The sequence below is a fragment of the Drosophila subobscura genome, chromosome E (genome assembly GCF_008121235.1).
Source record: "Drosophila subobscura isolate 14011-0131.10 chromosome E, UCBerk_Dsub_1.0, whole genome shotgun sequence".
Taxonomy (NCBI): domain Eukaryota; kingdom Metazoa; phylum Arthropoda; class Insecta; order Diptera; family Drosophilidae; genus Drosophila; species Drosophila subobscura.
In genome coordinates this window covers 10,977,268-10,996,454 of record NC_048531.1, presented here as the reverse complement: position 1 = coordinate 10,996,454, position 19,187 = coordinate 10,977,268, and the positions used below count along the sequence as shown (strand labels likewise).

Here is a 19,187-nt window from a genome sequence, read left to right as displayed (position 1 = left end):
TGAGTATGTTGTCTTATTGCCGACGTCATTTATGTTTGGAGGAGTATGAGACGACGCATTTTCTTTGGCCCGATATAACGATTTATGGATGGATCTGATCTGTGATCTGTGATCTGTGGATGTGGTATGTGATCTGCTGACATTATTTATTCTGTGATCTGTGGCTGCTTAAAGCGTGAGAGAGCTCAGCCCAGCGGAAAGTATACGATATATGTACGAGTATCGAGTATCGAGTATAGAACATAAAACTGAATGCCATGCGCTGCAATATAAGAGATATGCAAAATAATATATAATAATAAATATGATTTGCACAACAAAGAGAAACTGTTTCAGAAACTAAACAGTTGAAAGAAGGAAGCCCTCTCTCTCTCTCTCACATTTGTTTGGGGTTAGTCTGATGAGATATAGAATTAGATATAGATTTTAGATAGAGACAGCGCGCTGATCAAAATATCAAAAATATTCGTAAAGTAATACCAAAAAGGAAAAAAAAATCATGCCACGAACAAAGCTTTAGATTTAGAGTAAATTTTGGCTGTTTTGCTGTAATTTCCGTGATCTCGATCGATCGGTTTGTGATTGGAAATTGATGGGAAAGTCAAACGTTGGACTGGACTTGGACTTACCCTCTGTTCGGCTGGCAGCAGCAGACCCTTCTCGGCAGCCCTGACCAGATCGATGTTCTGCTTGGGCTCTTGAGCATCGCTGATGGTGAGGCGGCCCGCGGTGGCATCGATCAGGCCGCTGCCAATGGCAGCCGCCAGTGGCAGAATGACCCCAGAGTTGGGATCTCGCACCACTGTCGAGGAGGGATCCACCAGGCCCGAGGCAATGGCCTCGGCCAGTGTGAATTTCTTGCGTCGAATGATGTCGGGATGCATTTGGAAGGGATCGACCAGGCAGCCGTTCGTGGGATTGTACAGGTTAAAGGTGATGGCCTCGAGCAGGCCGAAGGAACGCTTGGGCGTGCAGATCAGGCCGCTCTCGTAGGCCTCCTGCAGGGTGCACAGCTTGGAGGTCTGTGTGTTCAGCACATTGGCCTTGTTGGCGTCCATGAGGCCCTTGCGGAAGGCCTCTGGCAGACGGACTAACTTCGCCTTGGCCAGATCCTTGACCAGGGCCGAATCGGGATCCACAATGCCCGCACTGGCGGCCTCCTTGAGCGTGTATACCCTAGGCGTCTCGGTGACAGTCAGTGAATCGTTTGCGCTGTCATCACTGCTCCCACTGCCGTTGCTGGCGGTGGATCCTCCGACTGGCAAATAGCTCAGCATTCCGGTTGCCAAATCCAGGCTCTTGGACTCGGCCGCCTGGTCAAAGGTGACCGGCTCTCGCACATAAACAATCAGCGTGGGATCGAAGGCAAAGTAAAGGGCCTTCGGATCGACGAGTGTGCGCTTGGTGGTGTCGACGAGACCGCGTTCCTGGGCCAGCGCGTACGGCAGGAATTTAAAGCTATCAAAGTCGCGCACAAGCGCCGTCTTGGGATCGATTATGTTATACCGAATGGCCTCCTCGAGAGACATTTCGCGCGGTTTGCTAATCACAACGCTCACGGGCGTTTGGCTCAGCAGTTCGACGCTGTCCTGTCGACGGACAACCTCGCTGCGATCGGTTAGAGGACGAACGATGGTCACGAGTATACCGCGCGAGAGTGCCACATCGTAGTTGTATGCGGACTTTGATTTGGGATCAAATACGCGGCCCTTGGACACGTCAATGTCCCCGTTTTCAATGGCTTCGGTTAGCGGCAGCTCTTTGCCGGTGAGCTGGTTCTTAAACACGGTGGTCGTGGGATCTATGAACCCTGCATGAATGGCCTCGATGAGGTCGAGATACTCGCCCGTTGTGGGATCGCAGAATTTGCCCGTTTCGGAACGATACAGCTGCTGGCGGAGCACCAGTTCGAGGCTCAGCAGGCGACGGTTGGAAACGATGAGTCCCCGTGCCCGGGCTGTCTGCAGATCGATCTGTTCGGAGCTGCTCAGATTATAGCAACCTCTCGAATCGTCAATCAGCTGCTCCTTGATGGCATTGGCCAGCCGCAGATACTTGCCCGTGGCATGGTGCTTGACCAGGCTGGACGACAGGCTGACCACATCCTCCACGCAGGCTTCGTTCAGGTTCAGTTTGCGGCCGGTCACCGGATGCCGAACCTTGCGAGTGGCCACATCGTAGAAGCCCATGGAGAGCAGCTCGTACAGCCCAAAGCCGGCATTCTCAATGTCCACAATCAGTCCGAGACTAAGGGCCTCTCCCAGAGACACAAAGCTACTGCTGTCAGGTTCCCTAAAGACTCCCTCCCTGCGGTTAATGATGCCCATGCGGCAGGTCTCGCTGAGGCTGTACAGCTGCTCTGTCTGTTCGTCAAAGTAGCACGGCAGATGGGGATTGATGACGAAGCTGCGCATGCCCTCGAGCAGCGTGATTTGTCGACCGCTGCGGGGATCGCTCAGCTTGCCAGTTTTGTCGTCAAAGAGTCCCTGATGGATGGCCCGCTGTAGACTGATGGGGGCATTCACGTCCATCAGGATGCCAATGTCAAAGGCGTGCTTGAGGGTCATGGTCTGGTTGTTGTACAGCAGCTTGGAGTTCTGGGCATCGATGATGCCCGCATCCTTGGCATGCGTCAGGTTCAGCTGCTTGTACAGCCCCGTCTTGAAGTCGCGTATCTGAACGCTGTGCTCGTCCAGCAGATTGGTGTCGAGGGCCTCGGCAAAGTTCAGTTTTTCGCCAGACTTGGGATCGACAAAGTGTCCATCCACCTCATCGTAGACATTCTTCACGACGGCCTCTATGAGGCGCAGTGGCTTCTTGGCCTCCACCAGGACACCCCTATCGAAGGCCTCCTTGAAGTCAATGGCCTTGTCCTCGTCGTCCTTCACTGTGCCCTGCTGGCTGTCCACGATCCCCCGATCGGCGGCCACGCCAAAGGGAATGATCTGTCCGGACTGCAGGTGGACGACCGTCGAATCGGGATCGAGTATACCCCTACGAATGGCACGTTCGGTTGTGAGCTTCTCCCTCGTGATGGTATTGCTGAATTGGCCAGTCTTCGGGTCGTATAGACCCCGGTAGACGGCATCGGGCAGGCTGCGCTTGCGCTTGGCCGGAATGAGGATGCGATTCTCGAGAGCTTCGTGGAGTGACAGCTTGGTGGAGGCGTACGGATTGATCACATAGCCCCCAATGGGATCCAGATAGCCCTTGGCAATGGCCTCGGTTATCGAGATAATCGACTCGGTCTTCGGATCGAGCAGCACCAACTCCTCGGGATTGATGAGCTTCTTGGCAATGGCGGACTTGAGGTCCAGCTGCTTGTCGTCGTCGTCGATGTTGAAGGTGGCTGTCAAAGGATCGTAGAGACCACGCAGCAGGCAATCGACCAACGACAGTGGCTTCTTGGTGCTAATCAGATAGCCCTTGACGAACGCTTCATCGAGGCTCATGTGTGGGGAGCTGAGGGTGCCTCGCACCGTGTCTAGCAGCCCCACTCTGGCTGCCTCCCTGCCCGGCACAATTGTGTCATGCTCGGCATCCTTGACCAGCGTCGTCTCCAGCTCCACAAAGCCCATCTCGATGGCCTGCTGCAGGAGTATCTCCTCGCCAGTGACGGGATTCAGCACCTTGCCGGTGCTGGGCAAGTAGTATTCCCGCTGCAGCACTTCTGGCAGGCTCCACGTCACACTGTCCGTCTTGAGCAGACGCTGTTCGATGCCCAGGTCGAAGGGCACGAGGGTATTGTTCTTGTTATCCTTGATTTGGCCCGTGGCCGGCAGCACCAGGTCATCCTCAATGGCACAGTCCAGCTTCAGCTCCTTCTGGGTGACTGTGTCCACGATCAGAGAGATCTTTGGATCGACCAGACCTATTTCAATGGACTTTTGCACATCCACCTGGTTCTGACTCTCCGAGTCGAAGAGCTTGCCCGTCTCCGGGTCGTAGAGACCCTTGCGGACGGCCGCCTCCAGGGAGATGGGCTTGCGTGCGCCGGGCACAAGGAAGCCCAGCTGGAAGGCCTCCTCCATGGGTATCTCCTTGAGCGTTTGGATGTCTATCACGGTGCCCGACTGCATGTCGACCACCCCCAACTCGATTGCCATACGCAGGGGGATTACCTCGCCGCTGACTGGGTCGCGCACCGATATCGACTGGATGTCCAGCTTGCCACTGTTGATGGCGTCAACAATGGAGCAAGCCCGACCATCGTCCAGCACCACCTGCCCCGTCTCCTCGTCAATTGCCACCGTCTCGATGCCCGCCGGTCGCTGTTCCTCTGGATTCGAGCGGATAATCCACTGGCGGGCAATGCACTCAAAGAAGGGAATCTTCTTCCCCGTCTTCGGATCGACCATGTGGCCAGTGTGCCTGTCCAGCAACGGCCGCTCCAGAGCTGCCGTCAAAGTCTCGTACTTGCCCGTGCTAAAGTTCTTTACTAAAATGCACTCGGGGTTGAAGATGTTCATGTCAAACACCAGACTCTGGAAGGATATCTTCTGGCCAGTGGATGGATCGATAAAGTACTGATTCTCGGGATCGTAAATGTTCAGTTCGCTTAGCTTTTGCTCCGACAGTTCGGTGTCCACGTCCACCAGGTAGGATATCTGCTGCAGCACAATCAGTTTGTCATCAATGATCTGCACCTCGTCCAGCGGACTCAGCTGCTCCTCTCGCAGCAGCGTGGACACTGTCTCCGTTTGCTGCTCCCCATCGACAATCACCTGACACTCGTCGGGACTGATTAGTTTCTGGGAAATGGCATCCCCAATGGCCAGTGTCTTGGGCACATCACGTTTGAGGTTTGTATCTGAAGATGATGATGGAGCTGATGGTTCACCCATAACATCGCGGGATTCATCATAGGGCGAGGCACTCTCCGTCGATGTCAATGTGGAAGTAGTTGTCACTGTCGTCACGGTAGTAGTTGTGCTGCTGCTCTGGGTCTGACTCTCCTGTGGCTCCCACCCTGATTGTGATTGGGATTGTGTGGATTCTGTTGTGAGTGCATCGACCAATGCCTTTCCAGCCAGCACAGGCGCACCCACAATGGCCAGGGCTCCCAGCTTGGCGGCATCCTTGACATTCTGCAGGATGTTGCTGCCTTTGCCTGGTGTCTTCTCGCCCTCGATGAAATCGACAACTGTCTGATGCTTATCCGTAGTCGTCGGGGGCTGAACTATTTGCTCCAGTTGCCCCGGCTGCTGAGGCTTCTTCTCTTCACCGACAATGATTGTTGTCTCTGTGGTGACCGTTTCGGTTGTCTGAATGGGTTGCTCTTGCTCTTCCACAGGTTTTTCTTTGACTGTTTCTTTTACCACAATGTTTTCCTGCTGCTCTGGTTCCTTCTGGTCCTCTGGCTCCTGCTGTTCCTCGCTCGTTATTTCTGTTGTTGTGCTGTTCGTGGTGGTAATTGTTGTGGTAGTTACTGTGGATTCCGCAATCGTTGGCTCCTCCACGGTTACAACTCTTTCTTCCACCACTGTCGTGGAAGGTTGCTCAGTGACAATCAGAGCAGGGTCATCCTTGGGTTTATCCTCTGGCTCTTGCACCTCTTGTACTTCCACAATCTTTTCTGGCTGCACAATCGCTTCCTGCTCAATCGTTGGCTGCTCTTCAACAGTTCTTACTGTGGTCGTTACAGTTGTCGTCACAGTTTGGGAGCTTGATATGGGCAGCTCTTGAATCTCAGTTATGGTTTCGGTTACCTTTGTCTCTGTGTCAGTGGAGGGTTCGGCAAAGGGCGCCAAGGGAGCTGTGAAAGGAGGATCAAATTCGGGCACCTCTTCCCTTGCAGCGGCCCTTGGTTTGGGCTCTGGCTTTTCAGATGGCTGTGAAGAAGGTTCCTTCGTGGGTTCGGAAATTGGTTGCTTCTCGGGAGTGGTTTCTTTTGGTGCAACCTCTGCAACTGTCTCTTTTGGTGTAGCCTCTGGAGTTGTTGCCTTAGGAGCTGCTGTCTCGACCGCTGGCTGAGGCTTCTCCTTCAACTTTTCCGGAGTTGCATCCTTTAGTTCTGGGTCAGCCTGCTTTGTTGTCACTGTTGTGATCGTTTCAGTTACCTTGAGAACATCCTCTGCCTTTGGCTCTTCCAGTTCCTTTCTCTTGACTGGCACTGGTTTCTCCTCCTGAACAGTCTCAACTGGTTCACTGGGCGTATCCGGTGCGGTCTTTGAGGTAGTTATGGTTGTGACCGTTGTGGTGGTCAATGTGCTTGTAGTTTCAACTGCGGAATTGGTTGAAGGAACCTCCACTTGAGGCTGCGCCCTTGGCAGTTGCTGCTGCTGCTCATTGGCTATGAAATTGGCAGTTGTGGTACTGATAAATGTCTCCGTTTCGTTCAGGAGTCTATCGACATCACTTGGCACTGATTGGGGCTGCTGACGCTCCTGTTCAATGAAGCTGACTTGAGGTTGTTGTGGCTTATCCTTGCTGGATTTGTTGGCATCTTCTGCGGGAGACTTCACAGACTTGATGAGACTCTTTACGCCGCTAACGATGGCACCTCCCGCCAGAACGGGGGCAGCAATGACACCCAGGGCGCCGAGTTTGGCGGCATCCTTGACATTCTGCAGGGTTTTCGATGGTTCCTTCGCATCGGATTGGGCTTGTGCGAGTGCGGGCACCTCTTTTGTAGACTTTGTGGTGCTGACCACCTGCATCTCCTGCTTGTGGCTGTCCGAGCTGACGACAACTGTCTGTGTACGCTCCTCCACGACCTCCACAGTCTGCTGATCGCTGACGCTTACGCTGGGATCCTCGCCCACGGCTGCCTTTGTCTCACGCGTTGTGGACTCCTCACGCAGGATGCCCTGCTCCTTGGCCTCCTCCAGGCTGCACACCTCACCCGTGTTTACGTTCTGCACCTCGTTGTTGGAGACGAGCACATAGCCCTGCATCAGCTCAATGGTTTTGGTGGTCACCGTGTGCACGGCACGCACCGTCTCCATAATCTCGGTCTTTGGGATGGGTCGCTGGGTGACCACAAAGTCGGACAGATGCTTCACCACGAGCTCACCGTTCTCCAGCGCCTGGCGCAGGGACAGACGCTCGCCAGTGGCGGGAACCGTCATCGTGTGGCCTGCCACATCGATGAGGCCTCGCTCCAGGGCGTCCACCACTTCAATGGCGTGGGGCCTCGGTGCGTAGGGTATGGACATGATGAAGTTCTCCTCGATGGCCTGCTTGAGGGGCACTGGCTTCAGCTTGGCCACAGGGAACAGCACCACACCCTTGGTGGGCTCCACCAGACTCCGTTCCACTGCCACGGGGAATATCATGCCCACGGGCGGAATTTCCACCTTGGGCTTCTGCTGATCGTAGCCGGCATCAAAGAGCTTTGCCTCAATGGCCTCGGTTATGTTTAGGGTCTTGTTCTTGTAGCTAAATGTGGACTCATCCGCATTGATGATGCCCTTCTCGATGGCCTCCTCTAGCGTGCACTTCTCGGGCTTCTGCAGCCTCGAGTGTGGGTCCAGCACTTCGCAGACGATCGCCTCGTGTATGCTAAGCGGATAGCCGCTCTCCGGGTGCACAATCGTCTGGCTCTGCGGATCAATGAGACCCTGCGATTCCAGCCTGGGCACGGACAAGCTCTTGGCCAGCGGCATGAGGATGTGATTCGTCTGCTCGGGGTCGATGATCTTCTGTTCCACCGCCTGGCGGAGATTCAGCACCCGATTGCTCTGCGGATCGATGATCTGGCCACGACGGCCATCGATCAGACCCGTGCTCAGGGCCTCGCTGATGTTGACCACCTCGCCTTGGGGGCTGGTGAAGTTCGCGGTGTCCTCGATTATCCGGCAGGTCTCCTCGTCAATGATGCCCTTGCGCATGGCATCCCTCGGCTTGAGGATGATCTTGCGCATCTTCTGCAGCACCACAACCTTCTCCTTCTCCTCGTGCACTGGCGATGGTTGGCTGTCAAAGGAACGCTGATCCCGCGAGACGATTCCCCGCTCGTAGGCCACTTCCACGGGTATCTGCTCGCCCGTGCGCGGATCTGTGACAAAGCGCACGGTACGCAGGGCTCCCTCGGCGGCAACCAGTGGGGCACCGATCACGCTGAGAAGTCCCAGCCTGGTGGCTGTTATCAAATCCACGGGTTGACCTTCCGCATTCAGTATCGTGGCTGTACGCGGATCGTAGATGGAGCGTGCAATTGCTTCGGTTACGGAAATCTCCTGCCCGGTTGTGGGGTCGATAATCTTGATCAGCTGCTCATCGATCAGTCCCTGGCGTGCCGCATCAAAGATATTCTCCGTCTCCCCGCTCTGTGTGAAGATCACCAGAGCTGTGGACGGATCGTAGATGGCACCGGGAGCAATTTGCAATGGCTCGGGTGAGGCCAGCTCTCGCTGGCAGGTTCTCACCTCCAGGAACTTGGGCGGGGCATCCTTCAGAGGTGTGGATACTTCCAGCACATCCGGCATGTGGTTCACCCTCGTGATGCGCAGAATCGTCTTTTGACTTGAGCCCCGCGTGGCAGGCACCGTCTCCAGTATGATCTTGCCCTCGTCGATGGCGCTGCGCATGCCCAGGACCTGCTGGCGGCTGTTCGTATAGTTGCCATAGCTGTCCAGGATCTTCCGCTCGAATGCGGACTTCACAGAGAGCTTGTCGCTGGGTGTGGTGCTGCGCGGATCCAGCACAGAGACCGACAGATTGTTGATGATCTGCTTGTCGATGCACTCCTCAAAGCTGACCAACCGATCGGTGCCCTGGACATGGAACACGCCAGAGTCGGGATTGAACAGCCGCTGCTCGATGGCATCCTTCAGGCGCCAGCCACCTGGTGGCAGCTCCATGATCTGTCGCTCCGTTACGTTCTGCTCCTGATGCATGTGGCTGCTGCTGCTCACCATCTCCTGGGAGATGGGTATCTCCACAGATTTCTCCACATACTTGGTGTGCGTTTGCTTGGTGTTCAGCCTGATGGGCTCCGCCTCGGGCAGGATCTGTTTCGTGACAATGGTGATGGTGGACTTGGTCTTCTTGCGGTTCGTTATCTCCGGCACTGTCTGATTGCTGTCGGGCACCAGCAGGCCATAGTTGAGGGCCTGCTGCACCGAGTAAATGTTGCCCGTCTTGGGGTCCTTGAACAGCTGTCTGTCCTCGTCGATGAAGCCCTGGCGCACTGCCTCCGTGAAGGTGAGCAGCACGCTGTCGCCTACTGCCACGCCTGCGCCTGTGCCTGGCTCCTGGGAGCCTGCCCGGATCGTGACATAACGATTAATTGTCTGCTTCACAATCTCCGTTGTGAGGGTTATATTGAGCAGACTGCTCAGCAGGAGAGCCCCCTCGGGGGTAATGAACTTCCGCTCGATGGCGGTGTCCAAAGGCACTGTCTCCACCCCGTCGCCCGCTTTTGGGTCCAGCAGGTAGCCCGTCTTCGGATCAATCAGATTGTGATAGACCAAATCGAAGACGCTCAGCTCCTTCCCGCTGGCATTGTGTACGCCAATGCCACGATTGAACATCTCGTACACCTCCTGCCGGACGAGACCCTCGCCCACGGCCACCTCCAGTGGCACACCCTGGCTATCCCTGTCCTTGTCTTTGTCTTTGTCCTTGTCCCTACCGGCTGTCTCTAAGGCAAAGCCCGTGCTCTTGCGCCGCAGCAAATCGCGCGAGAGGGCCACATTAAAGCTAACATAGTCGTTGCTGCGCAGGTCCTTGAACCCGTCAATATCAAAGATCGAACGCTGAGCCACCGAGCTGATCAGGCCGCGTTCCACGGCATCGGGAATGGTGATCAGTTCGCCGGTCATAAAGTCGCGATACTTGCCCTCCGCGGGCAGCACAATACCATCCGCTATGGCCTTCTGCAGGGTGATGAGCTCACCCTTTCGCTTGGTGATGCACTTCAGATGATTACCGTCTAGCACACCGGCCTCGATGGCCTGCATGATGCTTAGCTTTTCGCGGCGCATCGGACTAGTGATCTGGCCGGTCTGCCGGTCGAGCAGGTTCAGGTCACAGATGTCCTTCAGCGTGTAGGGTTTCACGATCAGCTGCCGGCTGCGCGCCTCGGAGAAGGTGAGCTTCTCCTTCGTCACCTCGTTCACGTACCGACCCGTCTTCGCGTTTAGCACGCCCGACTGCAGGGCCTCCTGCAGTGTTATTTTCACATCGCGCTTCGCGTCCACCACTTCGCGCACGCTCGCGTCGATCAGCTGATTAGCAATGGCCGAGTCCAGCCGGAACTTGTCGCCGGAGTTGCGGTCCGCTATCCAACCGGCGGCATCGACCAGCCCGTGGGCAATGGCATCGCTGAGGCAGAGCGCATTCGACTTGATTGTCACCGACTCGTGCCGGATGAGGTAGCCGCGCTCGTAGGCCTCCGCCAGGCTGATGGTATGCCCTGACTTGACCCGGTACAGGCCCGTCTTGGTGTCCACACTCCCCGCAGAAATGGCGTCGGCAATATTACGGGGATTCTCAGGCGATACCACTCCCACCGCCTCGGTGGTGACTACGCTGTTTACCTTGATGCGCTTCTCCGCCGTCTCGTAGCCGGACTCTGCCTCGCTGATCTCGCGCTGTATCACCTCGAGCAGCGACAGCTCCCGTCCGCTGGGATCGCGTCCTGCTCCCGGCTGCAGGAGCTGCCTGGCCAGCTGGGCATCGATCAGTCCCTGATCGGCGGCCTGTTCCAGGGTGATGCGACGATCGCCCACCAACATCTCGCCGGTGCGCACATCCAGGATGCGCAGCTGAATGGCCTCGCCAATGGTTAGGACACGGCCCGTGCGCGGATCGCGTATACCGGCAATATCCAGCACCGAGTTGCCGCTGCCCAGCTGCTGGGCACGCTTTAGTGTACGGATCTCATTGAACTGGATCTGCGTACCGATTGCGGGGACAGGGGCAGCAGCATCCCCCAAATCGTGACTAGCGGCATCCAAGTTGTCGCTGCTGTAGATGCTCTTCGAGGAGCTTTTCGTTGTCTTCGTTGAGCTGAATCTGCAAGGGAGTCAATTAGTTTTCTTTTACTGAAGATATGTATGAAGTACTCACTGTGTGGTGCTGTAGGTAGTCGTATAGAGATCCTCCGGGCGTGCAGCGTGGCCATCGCCAGTTGGCACGCTGCCCGCACTGAAGTCAACCCTAAAGGTCTTGAGCGGTTTCTGTAGACTCTCAGCGAATTGCTAGACAGCAAATGAAATGAATTTGAATTAGAAACATTTTATGGGAAATCAAAGACGATGCAGTCGTTGGAAACTTTGCGGATCTTGGGCGGAGTTCGGAGTGGGGAATGGATGGATGGATGGAGCATTACCTGAAACTCGAACGCAAAGTCGTAGTCACTTTCCTCTGCCACTTGGACAGTTGTTGTTTTGGTTTGGGTTTGGGTTTGGCTTTTTGGTTTTGCTTTGGGCTTTGGTGGTCGCCTTGCGACCCGATCTATGCTGTGGCATGTCTAGGGCTTTGCTTTTCGTTCGATTCGGTTCGACAAAGTCATAGTCAGCCTCTAGATTGGGCAAGTTTGGGGCTTCTTGAATGCACTGCGCGAGAAACAATTAGAGATTTACTTTATACGTTTGGCGATACGAGTTTCGTGTCGTGTTGGGTCGGGTCGGGTCGGGGGTGGGGCTACAACGCGTCACTTTTGAAGTCCGACTGTCGAGATTCGAGTACCGCGAGAACTGGGAATGTTGTTTGTTTTATGGCATGCGTTAATGTCTTTTTTTTTTGCTTTGGTTGATATGATACGGCCCCTCAGATAAAGTCACAGGCGATAAAGTAAACCTAAGAATAGCGTTGATGGTTTTTTGTTTGGCTCTGCAGAAGAGTCTTCCGCCAGATTCAGGGTCAGCTCAAGCTTGGATTCCCTCGATCCATATGCCGGTTTTTGCACTTATAACTTCCCCATTCACACCCTCCCAAAAGCACACAAAAACCCACACATACTCGTATCTTAATTATAGTACTATCAGCACCGACATGAAGCACATGAAACAAAACACAGCAAGGAACACACATACGAAAAGCCAAAACCCAAAAGCCTTAATGAAAATAGAAATGACGCTATGTAAGAGCAACAATAAAAACAACCCTTATCGTCGGGTGAGATTCAAGTAAAGCAGCAATTCTGCTCTTCATGCACACGACATGTATTTTGTTTTCTGTTTGGAATAATATGAGCAATGAAAGCAGTGAGCAGTGAAAGAAGAGTGCAAGAATGCATGCAGGGCCATGGCAGAGCAGGGGCAGAGTGCTCGATTGCCGTTCTGCAAATATGGAAACTCTTTCCCAGATTGCACACATATCTCTGTGTATGAATCTGAATTATAAACGGGTGATTACCCCGCAAAGAGTTATTTTTGTTGTTGTGAGGCATCCACACGCACGTATTTATCTTTTTATCTTTATTTTCCGTCTATAGACACACGTTCTCTGTGTTTCAATGGCTGACATATGGCCCGAGAGTCGTAACTTCACTTAGGATTGCACTGACGTCACTTATACTCGGAATCAATTGCCAGATGAAGTCATTTTGAAAGGAGGCGAACCTGCCTTTTGGTAGAGTGATCAACATTCTCGATTTGCATCTTGATTTGAAATTGAAAAATACGAGTATACGACTGCTGCCGCTGCTGCTGCTGACAGCCCACAAGGTTGCCCTAGAGTTGGTAAAAGCAACAAATAAATTATAATTAACAAAAACACGCATACACACACACAGTAAATATACGAGTACGGGAACAATGATGTCATCAGTGGCGAATATTTGATTTGAAATGAAACAAGTTTTTGTCGAGCGCCCGCACAACACACCACAAAAACAAAAATGAAATAAAATAATAATCAGAGATGTTGCGAGCGTTTTTCTGTAAGTGGATTAAGAAGCTACTTGGCCCAAATCGAATGCACAGAGCCCGCGGATGGGGTTGGGGTTGGGGTTGGGATGCGCTTGACACTGATAACATGACTAATACGCCACGTTGTGCCGGCATTCAAGCAAGGGAGAACTTACGAGAACATAGAGGCATAGACAGAGAGAGAGAGCGTGCAAGAGAGGGAGCACTAAAGAGAGAGCTTTGCAGCATGCAGCAGTCTGGCTGCAATGAGACCTCGCCTCTGCCACTGCCACTCAAAAAAAGACAGAAAAAAACCGAAAATAGGCGCCTGTCCCCCGTCTAGTGGGGACAAAGACCCAACAGAACGAACGCTCCCTTTCATTTCTAATTTATTGGGCACTGAAATATGTTAGAATGCCGCTAAAAATATATATTGGAGAGTAAAACAAATGACGCCAGCCGAAACACAAATGGTCACAGCCGCGTTTAATCGATAAAAGAAGGAAACGATGGCAGCAAAAGTGCAGGAAGAGGCAAGAGGCAAACGCACTCCACTCCAACATAGTTGTATTTCCACGGAAACCAAAACATGCCAACGATCGATCTCTCTCTCTCTCCTGTCTGATGGATTGCACCTCCATCGATAAGATTAACGCCGCAACCCTGACACAGTCGATCTGAGGCATTGATAGGAAGTAATAATTCATACAATTATTAACTAAATATTATTTCTGATAATTATTTTAGTTTTTTTTTTTGCTGTCTTTAATTTTCGCAGCAACTGATAATGGTTGAATTTTTGTGGGTTTATGCAACTTTTAACAATCCACGCGAGTCTATGCCATGACTCTTATTATTGTTATTCCTTTTGGTGTGTGTTTGAGATTTTTTGTGGGGTCTTTTGTATTTTCATTAACGCCAAATACAAAACAAAAATCAACATTCTGTCTCTTGCGACATGCTCCCAAGGCTATATTAATAATGTATTTATTTTATTTTCATTTTCACACTCTCGAGAGTGCTTCGTTCTGTTCTATTCTGTTTCTGCTTCTGTTCTGCTTTGAGTTTCTATCCGAGTTGTATTGAGAGTGAAGTGACTTCATTTTTGGGCCATTTTATACACAATGTAGAACTCTTTTGGCTGCGAGCTGGGTACGTGGGTTGGCGGCAGTAAAATTTAAATTTCTATTAACAAAATAAAACCGGGCCATGCGACGCGATTCGCATTTAATTGAAGAAGCGAGAGACCCCGCGACACCGACACGGATACCGACACCGACACTGACGATGGCACGGACACGGCCACAGACACACTTTCTATACGGCCGTACTATGTGACATCATGTGGCCATGTGGGCCGTATGAGCAATGTCCGGCCTTTCTCTTATTTATTCCTCCAAACATAATTACACGCTTGTTTCACAATTCAATTTTTCACGAGTACGAGTAGTACGTATACGCCTTGAAACTGTCCGGCCGGGCAACCTTTGTGGCTGTTTTGTGCCCCTCTGTCGGGGTTTCGTTTGCCGTTTTCCGTTCGCTCTCACACACACAACTCACGAAGAAGCGTTGCGTCGTTACACAACCACCTCGCTTTCGGAACTGAGTGGGGCAGCTAGAGCACAGTGGAGCTGTGGCCCCATCGTATGCGGCGAGTGAAGAGAGAGCGAACGAGCGAGCGAGCTTTTGGTGTGTGCGACGCAGATGAGAGAGAGAGTGCCATAGAGAGAGCTTACAAATGCCGGCTAGCATTCCTCAGCTGTTGCGCCAAAATGATAAACAAGTCGTTTACAAAACAACGGGCTGGAGTTGGGGGAGCTTCCATTGCTCTGGCAAAAGAGTTACGCGTAGAAAGAGAGAGCAGGAAGAGGGCTGCTGTTGGGCTCCAATTTAAAGTCGAAAACAATATACGGAAGTCGAAAGCACAAAATTCTTTTGAGAATTCATTTCAAAGAGAAGCGCGAAACCAGTTTGACAGCCTTCTAACCTTCTAAATAGAAAAACAAAACCAAATATGATACGAGCATACGGGTATATAAAAATATATTCATTCACTCTAGTTAAGCCAGCAGACCGCCCATGCTATGCATATCAAGTTAAGCCGAAAGCCGAAGGCAATGCTGGTAATGGAGTCACCCGTAGAGGTACAACGTAATGATGTCACTCCCAATAGCTGAGACCTTGCTGCGAAGGCGACGCTTCGCTCAAAGGCTGCCGAAGATTCCCAAGCTACTATTTTGGCACAGATTAAATCACTTTGAAAAAGGTAAATTCACACAAGGAAAAGTTAAGATAAATGGAACACATTCTAGAATATTCGCCAAAGGATTACGCACACTGAAGATGGCTTGTTTGAGAGATGGAGAGAGAGATATAAAGCAACCCCAAGAGATATTACCAAAGTTGATTGAACCCATATTTACATTGTAAGATCAGCAGAAATGCCTTCATTATGGTAATTGTTGGCCAAATATTTAAACAGCATACGAAAAACAAGTTACCAAACTTATGGCCAAAATAGCTGCCCAAGTCGATCTTTTAATTGAGAACCTCCTCTTGGATCGTTCGAGCCAAACCCGTTGACATGAGTTGCCAGAGAGACAGATGGCAGCGGCTATGGCGACAAAGATGTTGATGACGTGCCACTGGCATTGAGTTCTTTTGGCTTATGACTATCGGATATCAGTTGGATGTATAGAACCCACAGACTCATAAATATTTATAGAATTCAGCGGCGTCATACTTAATTGGAAATCTGTCTCCCATTTGCCTAATTGGCCAGCCACATGACAATGGCTATTTTCATGGTTTCGTGGAGCTACTCCTGATGCAATATTTATTTTTATATCCCAAACTTTGTACAAATTACTGCATCAATTCGCTCGCGAATGGTGCAGACAAACAACAGTCACGAGCAGGAGAGCAAAAAATAGTTTAAAATTTTTATAAATTAATCAAGCCGTGATTTATGGCGGCAACATTTCAACCGTTTGACACTCGGCGGTGCGGTGGCGGTGGCTGTGGCTGTGGCCCATTGACGGAATGTTTGGACAATTCGATGTGACTCGATGTGATGTCATTATTTTGTCTCTCCCATTCTGAAGGTTAATTTAATAATAGTTGAAGCATATACAGACACAATGACAGACACAGATGGGAGGCACAAAATGATACAACTGAGTGACGGACAAGTCGTATTTGCATTTGAAAACTCTCTCGCGACTGTAGAAAACGAAAACGAAAGCGAGAGCGAGAGCGAAACAAGTTTTCTGAACTTGAACCTGGGAATTATGAATTTAACACCCGTTGACAGGTCTAGGCCTGTACCTTTGCCCATGTACAATATGAACACTGACGTCAGTCCATGCCAATCCAATCCGATCCGCAAAACATCCATTGATAGAGTGGGGAATGGGGATAACTACTCACCAGACCATCGCTGCCATTGACTTCGATTGCGGTTTTTAGCCGCTGCGACAGTTGTTCCAGCAATCTGTCGTATTTCGTATTGAGATTGTCCAAACGCTGGCTGTAATACTGTGTGGCGCCCGGATCGCTGTCCGCCGGCCGCAGGTCACGACGTGGCGGTGAGAACGATGGACGTGCCTCCAGCAGCCAATCCACAAAGCGTAGGCATTTACTGTCGTAGATCTGTCGATCCGTTGCGTTGTTTCGTTGGTTGATTGTTGTTGTTGTTGGGTTGGTTAATTATCGGTTAAATGTTAGTAAAGTTTGTGTGTTAAACAATACGGTATTTGTTGTTGTTGTTGTTGGGTTTTCAAGGGGGTTGATATATTTAGTGCTTTTTATTTGATTGATTAATCAATACGACATTACTTTTTGGTATAAAAATTGCTTTTTAATTGTTTTGTTTGGTAAGTTTTAATGTTTGTTTGTTTGTTTGGTTTGTTGGTCAATATCTGTTGTTGTTTTCTGTTGTTTCCCAAGTGTTATTAACGCACCTTTTACCCACAAAAGAACTTAAATTTGAACCTAGTGCGAGAGGCTCAAAGTGTTTTAAAAAGCATTAAATATATGTGTAGGGAAAGATAAAGAGACAGTTGACAGAGTGGGAGGAACAGCTAAGAGGTCGAAATATTTACACAATCACTCGAAACACAATCATACCAAAGTGCTGGCACTCTGCCACACAAGACACTGACACTGACCTATCGCAACCCAATGGATGATCGCAGTCGGGTTACGATCTGTCACAGTTGTCAATCATACACACAGGACACAGGCATAACAAATTTTTACCTTAGCTTCGCGAATCAGTCGTCCTCCAGCCACGTTGACATTTTCGATTTTTGGTTTTCGTTCGATTGCAGCTCCAAGCAGTTTCTATATATGAGGGGTTCGAGGGGGGTTTGTTTGTTTGTTGTTTTTGTACAACAAATATTTTTTGATATTTGTTTGCAGGATATTTCATTTGTTGGATCATTCATTTTGTGTGTGTTTTATAGTGTGTGATAATATTTTGTTGTTGTTGTGAAATATTTGTTTGAATTGGTTGTGAAAATACATAAAAAATTAGACAAAAATACATATACAATTAGTTTTCAACTACAAATACGATATAATACTGGGGGAGGATATATGTATGTATATAATAGATATGGCATTGATATCGGTATAGGTATATGTATGTGTTGGTGCAGCTTAGGGGGTACAGAGGGAGACAAACTACGGACAAACTACACACACAAATAATAATACATTTCCAAAAAACTACCAACACAAATTTGGTATCAATTTACAGAGTGTGGTGGGGAGGGACGGGGTATACCACCTACATACTTGGTACTATACTTGGTTGTTGTTGGTTTGTGTGTAGGCGGTGGCCAGAATTTGGCCACATTTGGATTTGATATGTACATATGTTCGAGTGTGCATGTGTGTGTGGTGTGGGTAGCAGAATCTGCTCTTGGATTAGACAAAAAGAACTACTGCAAGAGATATATGCACGGACAAGGGACAACTTGAGCAGATCGTTAGACAAATGGCAATGGAAATGGGCGTACAAATACAATAAACAATCAAAATACATTTAGAATACTGTATCGTGTCCAACACCAACGGATTTCGAGGCCCGAACAAGGAGCAAATCTACTTTTTGGGACAGGATTCGGGGGTTGTTGCTACGAATTCCATTTACAGCTACAAATATATATATATATATACTTTGTGTTGCCCCGAGGCAGGATCAGGGATAGTCCCAGCTACTAACTGTTTCAAAAAAACTGTACAGGGGAATGCAGGGGATCTATATAAGTTCTGTCATCAGATATGGATAATTGAATTGAATTGATCTCGGGTCATGGACATGTGGTGTGTACTCACGTCTAGCTCGTAGGCCGAGGTGGCCGTGGGCATGGCAGAGAGACGCTCTGTGGTGCCATCCACCCATGATTCCTCAACTTGCACGCTCGATTGGAGATTCTTCATCAGCCCAATGGCCGTCTCGCATGAGCGCATTCTGTAAAAGGGAGTGCAAACGATCGTTGGTGTTAGATGTTAGAGAACAGGTTCCACCTCCATCCCTGTGCACAAATGAAGCGGAGCAACGCTTGCAGGTGGCACTGGCGCTACCTACCTCTCGCCCAGCTGATTGCAGACCGAACTCCAGCGCGTGTTCAGGCGCTCCACGTTCGAATGGAGACGCTTGAGATCGCCCAGCACCTTGGTGGGCACACCCATGCGTCCCAGCTGATCGGCGGCATCGTTCATCTTGTCCATCTGCGGCTGCTGTTGGGTAATAATGTCCTGCATGTGCGTCAGTTGCTTGAACACCTGCTGCAGTCCCTCGGCCGTCGATGGCAGGTCATGGTGCTTGGCCAGCTCGTTCTCCAGCTCGGAAATGACATGCTCGTTGTCCTCGAGTCCGGCCAGCGAGGCCTCCAGCAGCTTCAATCGATCCTTGTGCAGGCCGCTCTGCGTGTTCAGCTCCTTCCACAGCTCGTTCAGATTGTCCAGCGACTTCTTCAGCACGGGCGTCTTCAAAGCAATCGTGCGGAATGTCTCCTGCAGATGCTTCAGCTCCGGCTCGAGCAAATGCAACCTGCGCTCATAGTCGCCATGGATCTCGAGCACATGCTCCAGGGAGTCCAGATCCCGCGGCAGTGGAGCGAGTATAATCTGATCCAGCTCCCTCGCCATATCCTCCAGCTTGCCCTTGATGGCAATGCACTCCTCGGTGAAGATGCGGCTTGCCTGCTTGCTCTCCTCTGCAAATAGTTGGAGAAATAATGGTATTAGTGTCTGCTTTAAAGAGGATGCCCTGGAGGATTACCCCTCGTTTTGGCACTCGCGAACAGCTTCTTCATGGCTGACTAGACTAAACAAGACTAAGACGAGCCTCAGGCATCGAGACTCAAGCGGGCAGGG

General features: G+C 50.9%; 1 protein-coding gene across 41 annotated transcripts in view; it reads right to left on the bottom strand.

Moving 5' to 3' along the window:
• LOC117891140 (microtubule-actin cross-linking factor 1) overlaps positions 1–19,187 on the bottom strand; it is a 67,485-nt gene that overhangs the window by 19,657 nt on the left and 28,641 nt on the right. For 34 of the 41 annotated variants that reach the window (XR_004648613.1, XM_034796372.1, XM_034796373.1 and 31 more), the window contains 6 exons: positions 18,397–19,027; positions 18,144–18,279; positions 17,061–17,144; positions 16,230–16,451; positions 11,017–11,147; positions 630–10,962 (listed from right to left, as the gene is read on the bottom strand). Coding sequence is in view for 40 of the 41 variants with exons in the window: in XM_034796372.1 (XP_034652263.1) it covers positions 630–10,962; positions 11,017–11,147; positions 16,230–16,451; positions 17,061–17,144; positions 18,144–18,279; positions 18,397–19,027 (11,537 nt within the window). In the remaining variant the exon portion in view is untranslated. The remainder of the gene's footprint in view (positions 1–629; positions 10,963–11,016; positions 11,148–16,229; positions 16,452–17,060; positions 17,145–18,143; positions 18,280–18,396; positions 19,028–19,187) is intronic. The other 7 variants (XM_034796376.1, XM_034796378.1, XM_034796379.1 and 4 more) reach the window with 3 other exon arrangements.